Here is a 17,872-nt window from a genome sequence, read left to right on the forward strand (position 1 = left end):
AGGTGAATGGATAAATAAATTGGAGTATTTTCACATAATGGAATACTTTACAGCAGTGAAAATGAACTATAGGAACATGAACAATTTAATCTCAAAAATAGTGTTCAACAACAATAAAAGGTAGGCAGAGAAAAAAATCATAAAACATGATTTCATTTATATAAAAGGAAATCTGAATTTTAAATACTTTCGATTTATAGTTTTAATCCTTCTTTGGATTTTTCTGGGTTGTTTGTTTGTTTGTTTTTTACAAGTGGTGAAATTTTTTTTAATTCCAGAGTAAATTATATAAATTAATGCTTATTACCTAGGTGAAAATGATTGAGATGTATGTTGAGAGATTATATATACCAAAACCCACTAACTGCATTAAGTAATCAAAATTTTAGTATCTGAAACTGTGTATTAACTGATAAATAAGCCAATATTTTTCTCTTTTTTCTTTAAGATTTATTTATTTATTTTGGAGAGAGCACACGGGACCATGCTTGAGTGGGAGGAGGGGCAGAGGCAGAGAGAATCCTCAGGCGGACTTCCCTCTGAGTGCAGAGCCTGTCTGGGGTCCGGGCTGGATCCCAGGACCCTGAGATCAGGACCTGAGCCCAAACCAAGAGTCAGACGCTTAACTGAGTAAGCATCCCAAGTTTCCCCACTAAGCCAGTATTTTTTAAGCCTTTATATGCACTCAAAATGTCAAATAAGTGGTGAGTCCTTCCAGTCATGTTAAACTTGTGTTTGCAGTTATAAAATATTGTAAAAGTTGTTTTGTTTACAGGTATAAAGTGTTGAAGAGGGTTGTTACCATCATAAAGTATAGCCAGTTGGTTGTGTTTACAAACTGTCATAGAAGGTTGTTTTGCGGACTATATTATTACCAGAAATAGTCTACCGCAAATAATACTCTGTGTTGGTGTATTAGACAAAAGTGTTTTTTTTTTTCTTTTTAAAGAGAGAGAGAGAGAGAAAGAGCGTGAGCATGAGCAGTGGGGGAGGGGCAGAGGGAGAAGGAGAGAGAGAGAATCCCAAGACCTGAAATCACGACCCTGAGATCATGACCTGAGCAGAAACCAAGAGTCGGATGCTTAACCCACCGCACCACCCAGGCACCCCTGCGCAAAAGTCTTTTGGTCGCAAGTGATAGTAATTCAGTAGGAGAGCCACTGACTGCCTTATTTCATGGGCTCCCAGCTTCTCTGTCTCATAAGAAAGGTACAGCAGTCACGGAAGGGACCCTCTTTCTCCCTGGCTGAGTTCTGAACTCACCCCTCAAGCAGTCGCAGGTGCCACATGGAGAGGCATCTGGGAGATGGGGCCTGATGATCGCCCTCCCACCCGGACCACATGCTGTGGGGAGTCGATGTTTGCCTAAGGAAGGCATGTGAGGCAGAGAAAAGATTCATCTCGAGACAATTGTCATCCATGAACAGCCTTATTTCAGACAGACCATCCAGATTTAGCCCCAATTTAGAAAATGCCAATGCTGCTGAATCAATCGTTATTTTGTAAAAAGAATGAAGCTATAATTTGCCACCCCCCTCTCTGCCAATAAATAAATAAATAAATAAATAAATAAATAAAGTGCAGGCAGAACAACCCAGTAGGCTGTTTCGATACCTAAGTACTTGCTGGGACAAATCAGGTACTAGTAAATTCTGTCTCTTAACCTAAAAGGTGGTATCCATTTTAGTATTCTTTAAGAGTCTTTAAACCATGCACATTTGTTTTTTTATATAGTCTTTTTGGATGTATGATGTACTTCATTTGAAAATACTTAATGACAGATCCAACATGTAACAAAGGTATACCTGAGAAGAGGAGATATTTGAGACGTTTATCTTCTTTGTTTTGTTCATCTGTCTGTCCCAAAGTTTTTACAAGGAGCATGTGATATTTCCATAGTAATATTATTTTTTTAAATTTTTTATTTCTTTTCAGCTTAACAGTATTCATTGTTTTTGTACCATACCCAGTGCTCCATGCAATCCGTGCCCTCTCTAATACCAACCACCTGGATCCCCCAACCTCCCACCCCCCGCCCCTTCAAACCCCTCAAATTGTTTTTCAGAGTCCATAGTCTCTCATGGTTCACCTCCCCTTCCAATTTCCCCCAACTCCCTTCTCCTTTCTAACTCTCCTTGTCCTCCATGCTATTTGTTATGCTCCACAAATAAGTGAAACCATATGATACTTGACTCTCTCTGCTTGACTTATTTCACTCAGCATAATCTCTTCCAGTCCCATCCATGTTGCTACAAAAGTTGGGTATTCATCCTTTCTCATGGAGGCATAATACTCCATAGTGTATATGGACCACATCTTCCTTATCCATTCGTCCGTTGAAGGGCATCTTGGTTCTTTCCACAGTTTGGTGACCATGGCCATTGCTGCTATAAACATTGGGGTACAGATGGCCCTTCTTTTCACTATATCTGTATCTTTGGGGTAAATATCCAGTAGTGCAATTGCAGGGTCATAGGGAAGCTCTATTTTTAATTTCTTGAGGAATCTCCACACTGTTTTCCAAAGTGGCTGCACCAACTTGCATTCCCACCAACAGTGCAAGAGGGTTCCCCTTTCTCCACATCCTCTCCAACACATGTTGTTTCCTATCTTCCTAATTTTGGCCATTCTAACTGGTGTAAGGTGGTATCTCAATGTGGCTTTAATTTGAATCTCCCTGATGGCTAGTGATGATAAACATTTTTTCATGTGTCTGATAGCCATTTGCATGTCTTCATTGGAAAAGTGTCTGTTCATATCTTCTGCCCATTTTTTGACATGATTATCAGTTTTGTGTGTGTTGAGTTTGAGGAGTTCTTTATAGATCCTGGATAGCAATCTTTTGTCTGTACTGTCATTTGCAAATATCTTCTCCCATTCCGTGGGTTGCCTCTTTGTTTTGTTGACTGTTTCCTTTGCTGTGCAGAAGCTTTTGATCTTGGTGAAGTCCATTATTTTAAGGGATCTTGAGCTCTTTAGAAAGGGGTCCGTTATTTCATAGCCAAAGCTAGTTTTTCTTTGGTAATTTCAGGGAAAGTCGCTTGAGCAGAGCTGCGTCTGGAATGTTAATCCAAGGGTAGATAACCTGCCTGCTAGCACAAAGGATGGGGCCTCTGACGTGCCAGGGGTATAACCTTGAGGTCCAGGTGAGGGCCTGTGTTCCGGGGAGGGAAGGGCTGACCATACCTCCAGGGAGTGCTTGGGCCACTGGCGGCCTTCAGCAGTGGCCAGGCTGGAGCGTACCTATGCACTGAGGGGATCTGGGGTGTTGGGGGCAGCTGTCATCTGTGTCTTACAAAGTCAGGCGTCCCAATCCACAACCACTATCCATCCATCTAACAGATGCCAAAGGGAAGCTCGATCCTCTTCCCTCTCTCTATGTAGAAGGAAGGAGGAGCAAGGAGATAGATTCCTCTGGCAGCCAGATGACCTTCACAAATGATCGTGGGAGCTGAGGCCAGGTGTGATCTTCATGGACATCCTAGGAAGCACAATGTCTCAGGACCAAGCAGTGGCAGGCTCCCAGCTTGAAACTGACAAGGAAAGCTACCACTCCAACCTAGGCAGGGAAGCCAGAAAGGAGGTAGCTCGGTCCTTTAGACAGAGCTGAAGCCAGATTTTTGTCTTGGGACGGCAGAGACCCCAGAAACAGTCTCTAGGGACACCACGCAGTACTCAGCTTCTCCTGTGTTTGAGCTAAGTGGAAGCTGGGATGTGTCGGGGACTCAGAATGACACTCCCCAAACCACGGTCGCTTGCGCATTCCTTTCCTCATCCAGTCCAGCCCATAGTCTTGTTCCACCTATATTATATGCTCTTAAATCTCTACACCAACTTGCTGTTTTCACTAAAATATATGAGGAAACTTTATACTGTCACTATAAATGCAAACAGTATCACTGGTGGAAAACAGAAAGAACTCATGAGCATGGATACAATCACACAAAACAATGTCATCAAAGTTGGACCAGGCCCAGTTGCCTGCTTACACCTCTGAACCTGCCTCCTGTTCTCTGTTCTAAAGGGAGATCTGCAGGTGTTGGGTGCGGAAGACACAGGAGCGCCACACTGAGCCTTTCCTTCTGACTTGAAATAAAGATGATAAAGGAATTCTTACTCGCTGAAAGCAGCTAAAGAGAAAAGCAGGTCTGCCATCTGTACCTTAGCGGGCAATAGCTCCAAGGAACTTTGTATGCCCCAAAGGGAAGGAAATCTCTTCTTCCTCAAAATGTCTGCCAAATAACCTGTTTAAAAACTTTCCTACCGAGCTTTTGGCTAGCTCAGTCTTCGAGATCTATTCTTTGATCAGATTGACTCCACGGACATTAACTAAGTAACTATTATCCGCCAGATGTAATTGCCCCGGGGGGCTAGTGCCTTGCCTTTGGGGAGCACACATTCTAATGGAGACGGATGTGCTCACTACTGATTGTAAGGCAAGGCTGAGTAAATCTGGGCGTCTTTTCTCAGCCTCCCTTCAAGCCGTGCAAGGCCGGCTGCAGATGTCGGGAATCATTTCACTAAGAGTGAGAAACAGCAAACACTAATTGGGCTCCTGGTGTGAGCCAGGCAAGGTGTGGCATACTTTTGTACATATCTTATAACACTTAGTCCTTCCAAGAATTGGAAAGGTGGCTGTTTTTTCCCCCACCTAGGATTCGGAGGAGTTAAGGGGCGCACGGCATGTTGGAAGCAGGTGTGAGATCTGAGAGCAGGTCTCCTGAATGCATCCCTCGACATCCTTGCGGCACGTGGGCTGCCATGGTGGCCAAGGAGGGGTTCCCCCACCCCACCCCACCCTTCCCCGGGCTGGCTTAGAGGAAGCAAAGGACAGAGGGTGGGCCCTGGGCCCGCTGGCCTTGCTCCATGGTCCTGTCAGCCCTGACCTATGCTTGTGTCTCCTCAGGAAGCCCGCGCTCTCCAGTACGCTGTGCTCCGGCAACCTTCTAAGCTGCTGCAAGAGTCTGTGGGGGCGTAGGTTCCTCCAGAGACACATGAGAGGCCCCTCAGAGGAGCAGCCAGGAGAGACGCTGTCCAAAGAGCCACTGAGGACACCACCCCAGGAAGCGGGGAGGACTCTGCCCTCCGAGGCTGTGTAGACCCAGCCCAGGACACACAAGATACTGCTTCTGGTCACCAAGATTGGACTCCTGGAGCCATTAAGGACCCAGAAGCCCCCAGAGCCACCAAGGAGGCACCCTAGCCTGAGTCTAGGGACTCCTGAAGCACACAGTGGGGTGCTGGGGTCCTCGGGTCTATGCAGAGCAGCCCGGCTGGTGCTCAGCATTCCCAGCAGATGTTCAGAACTCTCCTGGGCATGGGTCCGCTGAATCCCATGGGTTCAAAGCTCACGTTGGGGCTGGCCCCAAGTCTCGAGCCGAGATGGCTGGAATGGGGGGGATGTGTGCACGGGTGTGTGCGTGGATTTGGCCACGCAGGAACACGCAGGTCCTCTGAGCGCAGCAGGGGTGTCACCATAAAGAGTTAGCCTGTCACTCCCTCACAGGTTCTATGGGATAAAGGAAAGGCAAGGGAAGGGAAGGGGAAAAAAGAAAGGAAATTCACCTTCACTGAGCACCTGCCTTGTGCTAAGCACTTCAACTGGAGGAGCTCACGTAATCCTTTGAACCTGCGGCAAGACTCACCAACCTACTTTACAGAGGTAGAAACTGAGTGTCCAGGAAGACTGGGGTCCGCCCCAGGTCGAGCTCAGCTAGCACGCATGCCTGGCTCCTCGGAGGCCCTCAAAAGATAGTTGAAGGAACGAAGGAACGGGAGCGTGGGCAAAAAGCCAGGCCTCGAGCCCACTTCCTTGACCTGACATTGCACTGCTGCTGAGGAGAGAGCAAGGTGTTGGCTTGACTCAGCCCACCCTTCTCTTAGTGGGGCTCCGACCTGGGGCCTGAGGGGTCCCTTCATGCTGCAGCACTGGCCCTCTTTGGTGCTTTCCATCAACAAGAAGGGGTGTGGAGCAGAGCCAACAGCGGAGGCAGGTGGGGGAGCAGGGTGGGTAGTGAGCCAGAGTGAGGGAGAGCTGGCATTAGGGGGTGGGGAGTTGACCCCACAGCGTCCTCTGCTGGATGTGTGACCTTGGGTGGAGCAGTAGTGATCTCTCTGAGCACCTCTTGACTCCCACCCAAGAGGGTAAGATCCCCTTTGCTATTCACAGGGTTGTTGAAGAGACCCAAGGCGGTGGGTATGGTGCCACTCAGAGAACGGGGTGTGCTTGGACTCTCCCCGCTAACCACGGCCCCTCCCCGAGCCCACTCCTCCCTTGGTTCCACGAACCCCCGGTGGTGTCCCCCTTAGTGCGCACCCAGGCCTTCTGGGCCAGCTGGCGGCTCTCCTCTCTCCCGCTGTCCGGTGTGCCTGTCCCACAAGCCTTCTCTTCTCACTCTTCTCACTCACTTCTGTCCCACTGTGGCCTCGTGTGTACCCTTGTAACCGAAGTCACCAGGAGATTTACCTGTGACGAAATTACTCACAGGTTTGTGTCCGGAGCCCAGGCCTCCCCTGGGAGCTTTCCACTCCCAGCCGCATGCCCGACCCCTCCGCCTGGTGTTTCAAAGGTGCCTCTCTTCTAGCCTGTCCGCAACCACACTTGTGACCTTCTCCCTGCACTTGTTCCTCTGCCAGCTTCCCTGTCTCACACAGAAGTCTTCCGCCGGCTTTGCAGCCCGAGGGTCAGCTCCTCATGGTCCATTTTCTCGCGTCCCAGCTGCACAGGTCCCAACTGTCTGCTTGATTCTCTCTTCCTGCCCTGTCCACACTCAGCCCCACTGCCATCCCTTGGGCAGAACAACTGAGATAGCTTCCTGACAGCTCTCTGCGTTCCCCACTGGCCTCTGCCCAGCCCACCCCCCACCCCCACCCAACAGCCACAGCAGGCTAAGCAAAATGCTGCTGTGGGCACATGTGGCATGCAGGTGACCACCTTTCTCCTGGGCCACCGGCTCTGCGTGCTCAGGCCTGACATGGCCCTCCGGCCTCCAGCCACACTGCCCTCTGTCTCTCTGCCCTGATCCTCCTAGCTTCTCCTTTCTGTTTATTTATCCTCCTGCTCCTACCCAATGTAGGGCCATGCACAGAGCTGTTTCCATGACGTGGAATGCTGTTCCCACCCATCTGGCCATGAGAGCTTGACTGAAATACCACTTCTTGAGAAAGTCTTCCTTGACCCACCCCATTAGGTCAGGCCTCCCACACACACACCACAACGGGCCTCAGAAGCCACTGCGTGTTTGTGATTTACAGTTATCTGTGTGGTTCCCTCCCCTTTGTCTGTCTCCCCCACTCAGGAGGCCATGGGCCCTGCCTACATCTGCTGATCTTTGTATATCCAGCCCCTAGAAGGGTGTTTGGCATGTAGCAAGGGCTTTAAGCGGTTTATCTTCCAAAACACCTGAAGGCATGATTTGCCCCGATGACCCTCAGAGGTGCTCAATCTCTTGGCTGGGTTCCTTCTAGAAGCCCCAGAATCCCTTCCCTGAGGCAGGTGGGTCTCTAAGTCACGGCCAAGGAATTGGAGGCATAAGATGTGGTCTGGCTGGTGGCAGCCTCAGCTGGTGGGGGTTCCGGCCCAGCGTGTGCCCACGCACCCTGCCCCCGGCATGGCAGGGGCCTCCTTTGGGTCTGGGCTGAGCTGCCCCCACCCTTCTGGAGGTTCTGTGGAGCCTCTGCTGGCTGCAGAAGTGGGGTACATGCTGTCTAGAGGAGGGCAGCTTCTGCTGTGGGCCCCCAAACCCATGTTCTGCGTTACCATCATGTTCCAATAAAGCGATCAAAACAGATGCTGCCTTGCAGTTTTATTTTTTCACTTCCTGGTGAGGAACACTCCCCAAACTTCATCACACGGTGTGTCTTGATTTAGAAATGGAGTTATGGTGAAAGACTGGAGTAAAGGCCAACTCGGCAGTTGCCTTAAAAAGTCAAGGAGCTCTCAAAGGGACTGGAGAAACCCCACACTGGCAATGAAGGACGGGTTGTCAGAAGGATCAGACCCGTGTCCCGCTGGCCCCGCGGGCCAGGTACACAGTGGACTCTCGGTGAGGGTTTCGGAAGGCCATGCTTCCGCAGTCATCAGCTGCACAGATGCCTGTGTTAGGGAAGAGAAAAAGTTAGCTTTCAAATGGAAAACTTGCTGGTTGAGGGAATCTGCTGGTTGAGGGTAGGTGGATGAGGAGCAAGTAAGAGGCCACCAGACAAGAAGAGGTTCATGGATTTGGGGCCAGGAAGGAATCCCAAAGTCACCAATGAAACCGTTGGAAAGATGAAGAGAGGGAGCTGGCCAGATTCCAGATCTTCCCTCGGAGGGAAGGGAGGAGACCAGAGGAGGCTGCAGAGTCCTGAACTTTGGGCCTTGCAGCAAATATAAAAAGGCATACCCCGATGACAGAGAAGTGATTATGAGTCATCTCAGTCAAAGCTTATAGGAACTGACTGGCTCAAAGTGGATTTTTTTTTAAAGACTTTATTTATTTATTTAGAGAGAGAGAGAAGATGAGCAGGGTGAAGGGCAGAGGGAGAAGCAGGTTCCCGTGGATCACGGAACCCAATGCGGGACTCGACCCTAAGACCCTGACATCATGACCTGAGCCGAAGGCAGATGCTTAACCGACTGAGCCACCCAGGGGCCCCTCAAAGTGATATGTTTTTTTTCTGGGAAGAAAGAACAAAGCTGTGTTAAGGGGGAAAGTTGAGAGTAGCTGATGGAGTCTATAGATGGTATTAAGCAGTTCTGTGTGGATGGGAGAAAATGATAGTCTTTATTCAGTGTCCCCTGAACTATAGCAATGGGGGGTGATGAATAGTGGGGTGCTATATAGGCAACCAGCCAGGGCTGGAGCCTGGGAATCACAATTTCTAAAATCCTATTCCAACAGGTGTAGATTCCACCAGTAGGAAGCTGAAGAGGAGCAAAGCCATTATTGCTAACTAGACAAATGGGGGAGGAGGGAAAGGAGACCAGGGAGTCCAGAAGGGTTTACCTCAGAGAGTGAGAGCAGGCCCCCAAGGCAGCTGCCTTGGGAGCATGGAAGAGTCTTCATGAGGAGGGCCTAACGTGATGAGGTCTGTGTTATGGAAAGTTCATTCAGATTCTAGTTTGGAAAATTCAGGAATGAGAAGGTCTGTTACAGAATGGTCATTCATTCTCCAGGTGAGGGAGCAGCCCCACTTCTGGGGAGGGTGGGCTGTAGGATTTTATTAGGATCTATCTCAGGCTCTACAGCAGACCCTGGGCTCCATGCTGGGAACCCAGAGGAGCGGACCCCCACCCACCCACCCTCAAGAGATTCTGGCCTGTACCTGAAACTACCAGGGAATCATGGAAAGAATGGGACATGGGGGCCAGCACTGGGGTGGCCGAGGCCTGACAGAAGGTGCAGGGTGCCGAGTGTGGGAGGATGTGGCCATGGCAGCCATGACCTTCTGAAGGGATACGTCTCTGGGGCATGCTGGGGCCGTGCTGAAACTCAGAAGTTTGGAGGGTGGGCGGGAGCACTCAGTTGCCCGGACCGAGGGAATCTATTTGGAATCCCATCTAGCCTAGCAGCCAGCAATTCACTTCGCTGACCCAACTCCATCTGGAGCTTTGAGGGCCAATTTATCATCTTCACTGTCCAGTTGAGGGATCTCTTTCCAGGCCACCCAAGCAGGAACTGACAGCCAAGGACACAGACCTCTCAGGATTCCAAGCATTCCAGTGACAATTCAGGAGACTTAAATGGTCACTAACAGCCTAGAGGGTGACTGGGAGAAAGTCTCCCACACCCAGCCAGCAGCAACAAGGCATTCATAATTTGTTGTTTTTTGGAGATCTTTGCAGATGTTGGTGCCATGTTCCCGATCACCCCACTCGGGGTCACAGAACACAACATGGCTTCTCTCATGTCCTGAGATGTCACTGGGCTAGGCCAAGCACTGGCCCAGCTGGACCACAGCCCTCACTTGTTGGGGCCTTGCCAGGACTCTATCTAGGTGCTCAGTAGTCCTGGCAGGATGCCCAAGGAAATACAGCCCCAGAGGGACCTGCAGCCTAGGCTACGTGCCTCCCAGTTGACCCTATCCTTTGCTTTCAGCTGACATTTATATGAGCCCCTTCCTGTGCCCAGACATGATGTCAGCCCCTCCATAGACATGAGCTCATTTCTTCCACCAGTCAGCCCTGGCAGGTAGAGGGTTCACATCCCCACCAACTGGGGCCTGAAGAGGGTCACAAAGTGCCCAGAGTTAAAAGCCTAAGTATGTGACACAGCTGAGGTTCCGATCCAGACCCGCTTCTCTTCAAAATTGTGACATTACAGAGAAAGCTGGAGTCCTTCTGACCACCCCTTCCCAGCCTTTCCCCTAGCAATTCCCCCTGAGGCCACCACTGCTACCCAGTTGGCTGTGTGGTGTTCAAGTCAGTTTTGTTTGCTTCTCAACACAAATGTTATACTCTATGTACTGAACTCAGCAATGTGTCTTCAAGGTTCAAGCCCAGTAGCCCATAAAGGGCTCCTTCATTATTGCTAACCATGAGAGGATGTGCCATGGTGTCCCCCGAGCCAGGAACATTTGAGCCATTTCTAATTTTTGCTGTTTAAACAAGACTACGTTGATCGTCTGACAATACTTCCTTGTGCACATATGCAAGTGGGTTTTGGTCGCGGTGGCGTGTGAATGTGTTTAGCATACCAACAAGTGTAATTCTGGAAATGGAGTGTACATGTTGCCCAGTAGCCTTGCAGAGAGGCACAGATCCTCCAGGCTCTCAGCAACAACCCTGGAGGTGGAGGGCCTGGCTCCCTACAGCCCCACCATCCCTCCTGTGTCTTTTCTATCATGTGCTGTGGCTTCTTTCTTCCCCTAGAAGTTAGAATATTCTCCCCTAGAGATGTCTTACTTCCAGTGAGTACAGGACAGGATTTTTAACTAGAAGAAATTCTCAGAACGTTCCTTGGGTTCACCCCAGGCTTTCCATGAGCTCTACGAAGCCTTGCCTTCCTCCTGTGGGTCTCCATGGAAGAAGCCAACCTGTCCAAGTCACACAGCTGGTGAGAGACTGGATTTGATCATGATGGCCACAGTAATGGTGCATAACAAGCATGGCCAAACTCTCTCAGAAAATGATAGTAAACATTTATTTAGCTCATGAATCTGCAGGCTGGCTAACCCAGGATGGGCTCTGCAAGGTGGCGTAGCTTTGTTCCACATGCCTCCCATTTTCTGTCATCTCTTGGGACCAGTAGGCCTACCTAGGCACGTTCTTGTCATGGAAATGGCAAGGACACACAAGACTGTAAGCCCAGCAGTACAAGTGCATTTCAAGTTCCTAAGCATCTTGCCCACAAGCACATTAGCCAAAGCAAGTCCCACAGCCAAGTCATGGGTAGAGCGAGTAAATCTATTCCTCCAATGAATTGGAGATCAAACCAAACTTGTCCAGATCTCAAGGGATCAGGACACCCCAGGTGTCATTTTGGTTATACAGCAGTAACAAAATCTACCTTACAGGTTGAGGTTTAAGATTAAGGATTAAGGTTTAAGGATTAAGGGACATGATCAAAAAAGGCATCTGATGAATACATAGAGACAACAATTATTTGAGTGAATTTTCCTCATGGTTACATCCTCAGAAAATGGCCCTCTCACAAATGCGTCACACAACCTGATAGGTTTTTCCAATGTGAAGATCACATCTCACACGGCATAAAATGCTAAACACTGGGTGGGTCTAAGCAGGTGTTTCCAACAGTCTGAAACAGTTTCGACTCATATCACAAATGAGAAGAGGAGGAGGTATATCTTCTCCATTCTCGGAGCTTACGTCTCCCTTGAAACATGACACTACAGATAGACCCAGCCCAAGATGAACTGTGGTTTGAGCCAGCCAGCCAGAGCAGGAGCCCTGAAACAGCATGAAGGTAACCACAAATATGTTAACTCAAGTTTCCACAGCCATTCTTCGATCATAGCTGGCAAATTGTGCATTGACCCCAAACTTCCAACAAAGTAAATGACTCTCCGTTGTGGAATTTTGAAAAATACATTGCTGCGCTGATCCTTCTCTGGATGTTTTTTTTTTTTATTAAGGTATAATTCACAGACCATCAAGTCATCCTTTAAAGTACACAATTTTTAGTATATCCACCTGGTCACGCAACCATCACCACTGTCTGATTCCAGAACATTTCCATCATCCCAGAAAGAAACTTCATACCCATCGGCAATCACTCCCCCGGCCCCCGATAACAACCAATCTACTTTCTGTCTCTATGGATTTGCCTATTCTGGACATTTTGGTCTATACACATGCCTTCAGACAAGCTTGTCGTCCACGGCGACAGCTGCTGAAATTCCAAAACCCAGTCGTTCCTGCTGCTTACCAATTTAAAAAAAAAAAAAGTATTATCTAAAATTAAAACTTTTTACTATGCCTCCCACTAGTTATTTGATTTGGATCCTCCCAAAGGCAGCCTAAGAAAGGAAAAATAACCACCCAAAAAACCACAGAAAATGTTTTGTGAGTATTTTCAGAACTGAATCGCTGGGGCCAGAGACGTGAATGCGTGACTTTCTTTCTGTATCTAGTTTTTGTTACAGAAAAATCAGTTTTCCCTTGGTTCTACTGAGTAAGCGTTGAACAGAAATTGAGAGACAGAGACCTGGAGGGCTGCCAAACTGTTTATCTGCTCAGGGACCCACACATCTACATCCAGCCTTGACCCCAGCAAGGACTTGCCCCCAGAAAACCCTTGTCTGTTCTTAAGTAAATTTATCCAAGACTTGGAAATAGGGCTAAGGTGATGGCATGTTCTCTGAGCGTCACATGGGAGTATAGCCAGCAGGCCCGACCAGTGTTAAGGTTCTCTAGAGGAAAGTACTCTCTTTAGTTGACTATCTATAATAATAAACAGATCGGGGACCAGACGCTGCAATGACATGTTAATTTGTACAAGATTGATAAGTTGCAGATGATTTTCTTATGGTTCAGTAGAAATGCTAATGTTTTCTGTTCAGCAGAAAAGATATCATCAAAGGTTACAGTTTATTGTCCTGTAGGACACTGACCAGTTTTATTTCTTGGCAGTCTCATTTCAAGATTCTTCCTTTCCAGATATATAGCTGCCTCCAGATCCTTCCTTGAGCCAGCTCTACCATCTTTCTTGTTCCCCTATGAACAGGTTCACTTAAACTTCACCACCTGTTGACTGTACCTTTGTACAAGTTATGTTTTTAATCTTTTGAAAATCACACTTTGATAAAAATCTTGTTTTTCTAACCACGGCAGTGGGCAGGGGTGCCCCCTGCTGGCAGGGTTACTCTATCTATTAGACACTAAACTACACGCTTTTTCATAGACCTCCCGAGCTTCCAAAATATAAGAAAAAGCAAGCTTTAAAAAATTTAGTAAATGCTTGGTTACATAACTATAAAATACAGCATTTTAGAATCCCTCAAGAAAAGAAAAAGGTATATTCTTTTTTTTTTTTAATTCATTTGACAGAGAGAGAGATCACAAGTAGGCAGAGAGGCGGGGGGGGGGGGGGGGGGGGGCGGCCGGGGGGGGGGGGGGCGGGGAGCAGGTTCCCTGCTGAGCAGAGAGCCGGAGGCGGGGATCGATCCCAGGATCCTGAGATCACAAACTGAGCCAAAGGCAGAGGCTTAACCCACTGAGCCACCCAGGGGCCCCAGGAAGGTATATTCTATGTGTCGGTTTCACCAAGTGTAAAATGAAAATAAAAACAGTTATGTACCTGGGGACATTCTCTTGGAGGGGCAGCCTTTCCTGCCTGCCCTATTTCTGAGATGGGATCAATTCTCTGTTACAGAAACCCAGATCCACCTGCCAAGCCCGTGTGGGCTCCCTAGGATCTGGTGTAAAGTGTGGGCAAAATTCTGGCCCTGTAGTCCCAAGACTCTATGCCTCTGTGATCCCTTGTCATGCTTTAGGACAGTAGACTGGGCTTGGGCCTTGATGCAAGTCAGCTATTGATCTGGCCAACCAGAGACCAATCACTCCTTCTGCACAATCCACCAAACTTCATGGGAAGACACACTAATAGGGATGTCCTTCTCCCACCTGGTAACACACTATGGTTTCATGGACTCCTTGCTGCAGGCTACAAGGACCTGGCACTAAGAAATGCTAAGAATGTTCTGGTTTGAGCTGTCTTTCCGGTAATCAGTTCACCGGTTTGTATCCATGGTAACCCCTCCAGGCAAAGAAGAGGTCTCAACAGGGATTTCATGTCACCATGTCCACAAGATACAAATGATCTTTTTAACTATCCTAATTTTGATTTTGATGATCTAACAGTATTGATTTTGGTCCACCAGGGACAGCAAGGGAGGCTACAAAATGGCATTACTAGCTGTTTCGAGCTCAAGAAACTCACTCTTAACAGCCATGGGGTGGGGATTGAGCTACTGTTGTCACTTCTCTGAAACTGTGGTCAGACCCACCACAACAGGTTCTATTTTGACCTAAGATAAGAGGAGAAAGCAAATAGGCACACTGTGGGTCTCAAGGTTTTGAGACCTTTCCTAAGGACCATCATTCCTCTCTTGATCCCAGAACCCTGAGATCTGAATTCTGGCTGCAGTCCAAGTTCTAAAGAAGCCTGGTGCTCATTCATTTGTACCTTGGTTTCCCCATCTGTAAAATGGAAGTGACCATGAGTAGAAGGATCAAATCAGGATTGAATGAGATAATGTATACAAGTGCCCAGCACCCACTCGATACTTAGTAAATATTTGCTTTAAACGCCCCACAATTTTAAAATAAATGTTTCACATGTCACCAGATGAAGATAGTTAAGGTTCCAAGTTTAAAAAAAAAAAAATCCATGTAGTTTGAAATTTGATGAAGGTCCTTCCTGTATAGATATACTAATCTGGGAGGATTTACCCCATATCTTAACACATTAAAATGTTTTCAGACCCCACTTTAAAGGGCTCTATTAGTGTTGAATTCAGCTGCAATTCACCAGCTGGCATAATATTACCGCTTGCTGAATATGTTTAAATATAAACATTGATTGGTTTTGATTTTGCAGTCTTATTTTTTTATTTTTATATCCGGAAATCAACTTTTTTTTTTTCTTTTTGGCACTATGCACGCAACAGCTAAAGGTCAGGGCGGGGCGGGGGGGGGCAGATGGTGACAACCTCGCGAGAAGAGGGAGGGAGTCCCAAGCTGGAGGTTAAAAACTGCAACCACTGCCATAGCGAGTGTTCATTCGCAGGGTTGTTTAAATATTGACCCCAAATCGAAATAGAATGTGACTTGCAAAAAAAAAAAAAAAAAAAAAAAAATTGCAAGGGATTGAAAATCCTGTATTTGGCAAGATCAGATCCCTTCTTCTTCCTCCAACCAGGGCACTCGGCTCGTTGCCAGGCAGGCAGCTGTCAATCACAGCTGCCCACGCGTGTGAGCGCCAGCCCACTCGTCCAGGGTTTCCTCTCCTGTGAATTCCTCCCGCCGGATATAGAACGCAAACATCTGCATTTCCAGCCTCCATCGGCCTTCCGGTACAGACATGTGACTTGGAATTTCCCGATCAAAGGCAACAAGCACCTTCGATGGAAAAATAAGCTCACTGCAGAGAGCGATGGGCTCAGGCACCGGCGCATCAGGCCGGTGGGCAGGACCGGCTTCAGAGGGCTGCCAGTTCTGCCAAGGATCTCTACGCCTCCCAATAAGCCCTAACTAATAAAGCCGTCCTGCTTAATACCCAGCTCCTGGCATGTAGTAGTTACTCGATCCATTCTAATTGAATGAAGGCCTGTTAGACAAAAAAAACCTCTCCTAGGTATTGGTTTTCAAGAACCGGTATGCTTGGGGGAGAAGGACTGGGTCTGGTTTGAGGTGCGCGCTCCCCTACTAACTGCAAAGGCAGAGGCTGGGTCCGTCAGATCCTCGGTTGCTAGAGCCTGGAAAGTGCTTGGCACAGAGTGGGCCCCCGGTGAGCACGGAACTGGTATTATTTAATCCCCCCACCCGTTTCTGTCTCTCCAGAGTCATTTTTGTTCTGCCATGTCCCTGGGAGTGCCTCACTCCTGCCTGAGAAGGTTGAAACAAGGGGCCCTCCCAAGGTGACCCTCAGACTCCAGCCAGAAGGGCCCCCACTGTGGTCCAGGAGCTTCAGAGAGTCCTGCCCAGGACCTCTCAGGACCTCCAGTTGTATCTCACAGAGTCAGGAGTCTGTGGGGCCAAGAGGATGTGTCCTCCAGGACCTCAACCCTCCCTTTGAAACCACACTTGAGAGCCTGGATTTCCTCGGCTAAATACCACTAAAGCCTAACTCTAGCACCTGCATGGGCCTCTTCCCTAGAGCCAACCTCTTTTTTTAAAGATTTATTTATTTATTTATTTATTTGACAGAGAGAGACAGAGTGAGAGATGGAACACAGACAGGAGGAGTGGGAGAAGGAGAGGCAGGCTTCCTGCCGAGCAAGGAGCCTGATGTGGGACTGGATCCCAAGACCCTGGGATCAGGACCTGAGCCGAAGTCAGATGCTTAACAACTGAGCCACCCAGGCGCCCCTAGAACCAACCTCTTGAGGCAGACTATGCCAATAATGTGAGCACGGCGGGGCCAGAATTGGCTAATTGTTAGGAGGGGCTGGTGTATGGAGTTTTAACCCTCACACGTGTACAAACCCTGGGGTGTATGGGATGGAGCAAAACGGGGGGTGGCCTCATACCACGGTCCACCTCCCCCGCTTCCACCATGTTCTGGTGCAGAAAGCCAAGGAGTCCAAAGATTCTAGATTTGAACCTGACCTCTCAGGTAGTTTTTAAAGTACGCTTTGTCAAGTTCAAAGGATAGAACATATTTGATTTAATAGTTTGTCCATGTACCATATACACGTGCCAAATAACAATTTAGACCAAAATTAGCAGCTTAAGACAGCACACACTGATTGCCTCACAGTTTCTAGGGTCAGGAACGCAGGATCTGCTTCGCTAGGTTTTCCGTTTCACGGTCTCTCAAGAGCTTGTGATCCAGCCCAGGGTCTTGTGGCAGGCCAGGGTCTATGGTCTCGCCCGGAGGCTCAGCTAGGGAAGGACTGACTGCTAGGTTCACTCACTGGTTGCTGACAACATCCAGTTCCTTCTTGCATTGGCCTCCCCCACACAGCAGCTGACTTCCTCGAAGCAAGCCAGCCAGAGGGAGTAAAGAAAGTCTGCCAGCAAACCAGAAATCACAGTCTTTTGTAACCTATCGTAAAAGCCACACCCATCACCTTTGTCATATTCTACTAGTTAGAAGCAAGTCACTAGGCCAGCCCAAGGGCAAAGCACCAAGCCCCCGCTTGCTGTCCCCTGAATGTTCCACCCCAGCAGTCAGGTAGAACCCAAATGCTTCACTTTGAGCCAACCCCAGGCTGTGCGCACACTGCTCCCATCCAAGAGCCCAGTGCTCCCCCAGAGCTCTACCCTGCACCCTGGACAGACGAGCAAAGCTCAATTCAGAGGGAGCTGCCATGAAGGACAGAAATTACCACCTCCCGTTCCAAATACCAGCTGAGCTAATTGCAAAAGTAATTGCAATTGAAAGGTCTAATTACCAGGCTGGGCCAGACTAGCGCCTCCTCCCTGCCTTTGGGGAGCCTCCTGCTGCCTCCTGGGGGCTGCAGACATGGTGGGAATTCTGTTCTGGAGGGAACAGGAAGTCTGACCTGTGTTCCAAAGACCAGACTGCCAGAGATAGGCCCCCATTTGCTCCCAACTCCCAGATAAGGCTCCGTAGCCCCACCAGTGGCCTCTCCCCTTGTGTTTCTGCCCAGTCCTGGACTCTTAGCCACATGACCTACTCTAGAGCTACACAACAAGAGCCAGGAAATAGGAACCAAGGGTCCCTCACATTAGCATTGGGCCTCG

General features: G+C 48.6%; 1 protein-coding gene across 2 annotated transcripts in view; it reads left to right on the plus strand.

Annotated features, from left to right (window-relative positions):
- Nucleotides 1–7,790, plus strand: part of HRH2 (histamine receptor H2) — a 55,441-nt gene extending 47,651 nt beyond the window's left edge. Inside the window, exon 4 of one of the 2 annotated variants that reach the window (XM_047730271.1) lies at nucleotides 4,025–4,999. In XM_047730271.1, coding sequence (XP_047586227.1) covers nucleotides 4,025–4,091 — 67 coding nt within the window. In that variant the 3' untranslated portion in view covers nucleotides 4,092–4,999. Of the gene's footprint in view, nucleotides 1–4,024 lie in introns of both variants that reach the window. The other variant, XM_047730270.1, reaches the window with a different exon arrangement.
- The last annotated feature ends 10,082 nt before the right edge of the window (nucleotides 7,791–17,872 follow it).

Source organism: Lutra lutra, chromosome 5 (genome assembly GCF_902655055.1).
Source record: "Lutra lutra chromosome 5, mLutLut1.2, whole genome shotgun sequence".
Classification (NCBI taxonomy): Eukaryota; Metazoa; Chordata; class Mammalia; order Carnivora; family Mustelidae; genus Lutra; species Lutra lutra.